This window comes from Sorex fumeus, unplaced genomic scaffold, assembly GCF_029834395.1.
Source record: "Sorex fumeus unplaced genomic scaffold, SorFum_2.1 ptg000024l, whole genome shotgun sequence".
NCBI lineage: Eukaryota > Metazoa > Chordata > Mammalia > Eulipotyphla > Soricidae > Sorex > Sorex fumeus.
In genome coordinates, this window is record NW_026606081.1 from 23,045,455 (window position 1) to 23,051,561 (window position 6,107).

Genomic DNA, 6,107 nt, shown 5'->3' on the forward strand with positions numbered 1-6,107 from the left:
GGCCTGGAGAGATAGTACAGCTGGTTGGGCGCTTGCCTTGAACAAGCACCTCGGGTTCAATCTTCAGCACCACCAGGAGTGGCCCTGAGCACAGAGCCAGGAGTCAGCCCTGAGCACAGAGCTGGGAGTGAGCCCTGAGCACTGGCAGGTGTGGCCCTTGAGCCAAAAACAACCACAGCTGCAATTTGTGGCCAAAAACAACCACAGCTGCAATTTGTGCCCATCAAAGTCCACGCAAATGCGAGGCCCAGTGCCACAGACGGGGTTGGGCACGTTGCGAGGTGACCGCTCCGAGACACTGCCCTCCTGACCCGCCTGCTTCCTGCCTGCTGGGGTCACACTGTGGCGTGGACAGAGGCCTGGGCACCCTGGGACCCCCCCCCCCCCCGAGGCGCCTTAGCACCCCCAAGCTCGTGACCCCGACCCTGTGGCCAGCGCAGTTCCCCCCTCTTCTGTCCGGGAGGAGGAGCAGGCACCCTTGAGGATGTGTCCGGAACCCCGAGACCTGCCCATGCTGGTCAGAGGGTGGAGGCGCTGAGACCCGGGGCGGACCACTGCTTGGTCGCCGAGCAAACGCAGTCTGCGCCAGCGCCCCCCGACGGCTCCTCACTGCAGGGGCGCCCCGTGTCCCCCCACTCCCCTCCGCCCCCCCCCCCCCCCCCCCCCGCATCCCTGCTGCCCCTTGAGACCCAGCGCGGGGGTCCGGCCAGCGCCTGGCGAGCCGGCGCTCGGGCGCCCCCTGCCGGCGACGTGCGGGAGTCCGAGGCGATCCCGGGGGCGGCGCTAGGCGCGAGGGACGCGCGGGGGGTCGCCGGGGAGGGACCCCGCGGCGCGATTTCGCTTTCGGCGGGGCGCGGAGGCGGCGAGTCCAGGAAGCCCGCGGGCCCGGCGAGCCGCAGAGGCCGGAGAGGAGCGCGCGGGACGCGCCGGGGAAGTCCTGCAGCCCCTCGGGGCGCTTATAAGGCGGCGCCGGGCCACGCTGGCCACGTCCTCTGCGGCTTCGTCCAGCCCGGCGTCAGCCCGCGAGTCCAGACCTGGTGTCCATCCCGGTGCCAGCCCGCGAGTCCAGATCCGGTGTGCCCGCGTCCAGCCCGGTGTCCAGCCCGCGAGTCAAGACCCGGTGACCCTCCGGCCCCGCTGGCCCATCTCTCCATCCCTCCAGTGTCCCGCAGGCCCAGCATGCACCCCCGGAGCCGTGAGTAGCCGTGGGCAGGGCAGGGCGCGCCAGGAGCCGCTGAGAAGGGCACCTCAGGGGAGCCCACGGGGCGCTAGAGGTGGGGGAGGGCCGGTCCCGGGGTCCCTTGGCTCTAGGGGACAGGGAAGGGTTCAACATGGGGGTGGGGGATGTCCAGAGTCACTTCCCACCGACCTCAAGTTCCCTCTGCGTGACATTTAGGGGCGTTCTGGGTCCAGCTCTGTCCTTTGCAGGGGCTGGACCCTCTGATAAAATAAGGCGCCTTCAGAAACCGGTGGGGGAGGGGGGGAGAGGGGGCCCCACAGAGGGGACGGGGAGCCCACCACGCGCCCCTCACTCTTGCCAGTTCTCCTCCTCGTGGCCACCCTGGTCCTCCTAAGCCCCCAAGACCTCCTCGGGCTGGCCAGGAGCCTCCCAGTGACCCCCAAGGACGGCCCAGCAGTGACCGAGCGTCTCAGCCGGGCCCAGAACCTGCTGGAGGCAGTCATGGCCTCTTTGCAGACGGTGAGTCGGCAGGGGGCACCGCCTGGCTGGGGGTGGGCAGCGCTGGGAGCCAGAGGCTCAGGGCCAGTCCAGAGCAGCGTCCGAGCTGGGCAAGGAGGGAGCTAGCGGCAAAGGAGAGAGTGGAGGAACTGCCAGGCCTGTGCCTGGAGCAGAGGGGTGGGCGTCTGTGGGGTCCTGGGGCTTGGGGCCGCGGGGACAGGTGGCCTCTGCCGTCCCTGGGGTCTAAGCCCCTGTTTTCACCTGGGCTCAGAGCCTTCCCTCTGAACTTGAGCTTCATCTCATCCATTCAGGCTTTTAATGCAATTTCTTCCCCTTTAAAAGTCTCCGCCCTAGGGGCTGGATGGATAGCACAGTAGGTAGGGCGTTTGCCTTGCACGCGACCAACCCAGGTTCGATCCCCGGCATCCCATATGGTCCCCTGAGCACCGCCAGGAGTGACCCCTGTGCATTGCCAGGTGTGACCCAAAAAGCAAAAAAAAAAAAAAGTCTCCGCCCACCCTTCCTTGGGGCCAGAGTCCCTCCTTTCCAGCCGTCCTATCTGTAGAAGCCCCTGAATGTGCCTTATCTGGTGCTCGTAAATACCCTAAAGCCAGCACTGTCCACACAGCCTTTTGGGGACCTTCTGGACAGGCCAAGACATGTGCGCCCTGCCCAGGCTCACTTCCTGGATTCCCCCCAAGCACTGCAGGTGGGGTCCCTACACCTCCTAAGTATCAACTGGGAGGCCACCCCCCTCCCCACCCCAAAAATAACTGAGGCCAGAGCGAGAGCATGGCAGGTAGGGGACTGGCCTTGCACGCAGCTGACCCGGGATCGGTCCCCAGCATCCCCTCATCATCTGCGGTGCAGAGCCAGGAGAGGTTCTCAGTGCAGCCAGGAACCCTGGAACCTGGAACCCTGCAGGGTGGGTCCCCCAGACAACGTTTTCCTTCCAATTTTCACCACATGCTGCCAATAGCTCCTCAGGAGTCAAACAATTGTAATTAAAAACCAACTGTGGGGGCTGGAGCAATAGCACAGCGGGTAGGGCGAGTGCCTTGCACGCGGCAGACCCGGGTTCAATTCCCAGCATCCCATATGGTCCCTTGAGCACCCCCAGGGGTAATTCCTGAGCGCAGAGCCAGGAGTAACCCCTGTGCATCGCCGGGTGTGACCCCCCCCAAAAAAGCAAAAAAACAACTGTGGTTGGAGCTGGAGAGATATAGCACAGCGGGTAGGGCGAGTGCCTTGCACGCGGCTGACCCGGGTTCGATCCCCAGCATCCCATATGGTCCCCTGAGCACCGCCAGGAGTTATTCCTGAGTGCATGAACCAGGAATAACCCCTGTGCATCGCCAGGTGTGACCCAAAAAGAAGGAAAAAAATAAAAATAAAATAAAATGCTAATTATTACAACAACAACAACAAAAAGTAACAGCTTTTGATGGGAGTCAGCACCCCAGCTCCTGCCTGCCTGCAGAGACGGGCTCTGGCCCTTTTATATGGTTCTGGAGTCCACTTTGCAGGCAAAGCATCTGGGCCTCTGCAGGAGTCGGGGGGAGAGGGGTGGGTGCTCCACCCGGCTCCCGTGTGGATCTGGCCCTGCTGAAACTTTTGGTTGAAGTGGAGCTTTCAGGAAGGATCCAGATTTCCTGCTGCTTCTGCAAAACTCTGGAGACTGTGGCCAAAGAGAGAGTCCAGCGGGCACGGCGTCTGTCTTGCACATGGCCAACACCTGTTTGATCCCTGGCACTGCAGAGGGTCCCCTGAGTGCCACCAGGAGTAATCCCGGAGCACAGAGCAAGGAGTCAGCCCCGAGCAGCACCCAGAGTGCGCGTCTGCTCCCCTGCCCCTTCCCTGCCAGAGGAAACAAGTCAAAGTTTTCCAGAGCATAGACCCCTGAGCAGGCGTGGGAGCAAGCCCCTGCCACCATCTCGGATGTGTGCCCACTCTGGGCCTCTCCGGGCATGGTGTGACCAGGCCTCTGTGTCCCACCAGGCCAGACACACCCTGTCACTTTACCCCTGCTCTCCCGAGGAGACTGACCACGTGGACATCACGAGGGAGAAGACCAGCACCGTCCAGACCTGCGTGCCCTGGGAGCTAGCCGCGGTATGGAGCCCCACACGGTGCCCTCAGGCGTGTTTGGGGGCACTTGGGAGTCACGGGCAGCAACAGGATTCCAACTGGGAGGCGTCTGAGCCCCCCACTCTCCCTCAGGCGCCAGTCAGACTTGAGGCGGCTCAGCGGGACAGGCTTCCGACAGACCCGCGTGACGACATGCGGCTGGGCCGGGGACTCGGGGGATGCAGAGGGCAGAGCTGGGGTCAGACCCCCAGAATACTGCTGCTTGGTGCCCCAGGCGGGAAGTCTACTGAGATAGTCCAGGGGTCTGCCCCATTAGCCCCCCGGATGCCCAGAGATGGTGACCCCTGGCATCTAATGGGCTAAGAATCCCCTGGGGGTGGTGGGGCCTCCTGAGCACACTTGGGAGACCCCTCCCCCCCACCCCACCCCTACCCCGCCAAAAGACAGAGTGTGTGTGTATGCCTGACTTTCCCCCCATGTGAGGGGCCCAGCTGTCCAGGTGCTGCCAAGCGGAAATGTCCAGTTCCACCCAATGCGCTGCCCATCACTGACATCTGCGCCTTTTCCTTCCAGAACAGTATCTGCCTGCCCTGGGAGAAGGACCCCCTTAGAATGGTGAGACTCCCCAGACTCAAATGCCCTGTGTCTGCTCTCACTGGCCCGTGTCCTCTGAATGCTGCCCCGTGTTCACCCACCCTGTCCCCGTCCACTCGCGGCCCCGCATCCACCCGCCGCCCCACGTCCTCCCACGTGCCCCCAACCCTCCCCCCTCACCCCCCGCAGCGCGCCCTCTGCCTGGGGAACATCTCCAAGGACCTGGAGCTGTACCAGCTGGAGTTCAGGACCTTGAATGCGAAGCTGCTGATGGACCCGCAGCAGCAGATCTCAGTGGACCAGAACCTGCTGGGAGCGATCGAGGGGCTGATGCAGGTGAGCGGGGGTCCCCTGTCCGCCGCGGGAGCGCCTCGCAGAGCCCCCCACCCCACACCGCCGCCCCTACCCCCTCGGCTTTCCTGCGTCCCAGCACGAGGGGCTCGGCTCGAGGGCGCCCTCTAGAGGGAGGTCCTCGGAGGACCCTCTCGCAGCACCGAGGCAGCCCGGCCCCCTGCGCCCCATGCCCCGGGCGCCCCCGCGCCCCGCATAGCAGCACAAAAGAGGATTTGGAGTTGAGTGCTCCCGCCTGGGGTCCTTGGAGCGTCAGTGGGCAGCCCCATGCTCCCTAGCCGGGCTGGCTCTGAGCGCTGCCCGGCCTGGGAGTGCCCCTCTGTCCCCCCCCCCTCCCCTGGCACTGCGTGGGAGCCCCCCACAACAACCCCAAATTGGAATGCGAAGGCTGGCGCATTCCCCGGCGCCCCCGTGTTGATCACCGCCTACCGGGCAGTGGTTTTCAGGGTCCAGAGCTGAGACCCGGGACGGGTGGTCCGGAGACGGTGGGTGGCGGCCGCGAAGGGCCGATGCTGGCTCTGCTCTGGGCCGCAGAGGCCGTGCTTGAAGGGCAGGAGAGGCACGCGCAGGGATGTGGCCTTCAGCACCCAGGCTGCTCCTGGTCCGGGCAGAGAGAGAGAGTTGGGGGTCCGGCCGGGGATCCAGCACAGTAGTGAGAGTGAGAGGGACCGTCCGGCTTCCCCTGGGCAGCAAGCGCTGGTCAATGCTTTGGTCCACAGGAAGTGGGAAGTCGGTCAGCGCCAGGCTCAGTCCTGCTCTGGGGGTCCTGAGTGAGCACGGGCTGGGAGGGCGGCCAGCTGCCACCGCTTGCTCAGAGCAGTGGATGGGGCTCAGAGAGGACAGGGCAGGGCGGGCACCACGCAGGGTCCTTCAGCACTGCCAGGCTCACTACTGAGCATCACCGAGGGTGGCCCCCAGCCCAAAGCGTGTGATGTGCGGGCACACCATCCACATGTGTGTGGCCACGGGGCCACATGGGCAGAACTTACGCAGACGGGTTTTCGAGATGCTTTGAGCATAGCTACGGAGGGGCAGGGAGAGGGCTGAGGATGGGAGGACCAGCTTTGTCCCCCGCAGCCAGGTGTCACCCCCAAACCTAAACAGCTGACCCTCTGTGGCTAGCGAGTGTGAGCCAAGCAGCCGGGCTTGGGAGTGTGCTGAGGGAGCAGAGTGTAGCCCCTGACTTGGCTTCCTCCACCGCTGGAGCCAGACGCATCACGTGATCACCTGTCCTCCCTCCCAGGCCCTGACCTTGACAGGGGAGTCGGAGCCTGAAGCCCCGGCCGTGGGAGAACCGGATTTGTACCGAGCCAAGGTGCAGCTCTGCGTCCTGCTCCAGGCCTTCCACGTCCGCGCAGTGACCATCCACAGGGTGATGTCCCACCTGGCCGCCTAG

The 6,107-nt window shown here is 64.7% G+C and overlaps 1 protein-coding gene across 1 annotated transcript; it reads left to right on the forward strand.

Moving 5' to 3' along the window:
* The first annotated feature begins 1,122 nt into the window (after positions 1 to 1,122).
* Positions 1,123 to 6,107, forward strand: IL12A (interleukin 12A). Its single transcript, XM_056114319.1, has 7 exons — positions 1,123 to 1,195; positions 1,542 to 1,699; positions 3,677 to 3,807; positions 3,899 to 3,950; positions 4,340 to 4,381; positions 4,550 to 4,696; positions 5,955 to 6,107. Exons 1-7 carry the CDS (start codon positions 1,180 to 1,182, stop codon positions 6,105 to 6,107), a joined length of 699 nt encoding a protein of 232 aa, XP_055970294.1. The 5' UTR covers positions 1,123 to 1,179.

Coding starts and splice junctions, on each gene's coding strand:
- IL12A (XM_056114319.1), top strand. Junction 1,700..3,676: donor TCATGGCCTCTTTGCAGACG/GTGAGTCGGCAG, acceptor GTGTCCCACCAG/GCCAGACACACCCTGTCACT. Junction 3,808..3,898: donor GCGGTATGGAGCCCCACACG/GTGCCCTCAGGC, acceptor ACTCTCCCTCAG/GCGCCAGTCAGACTTGAGGC.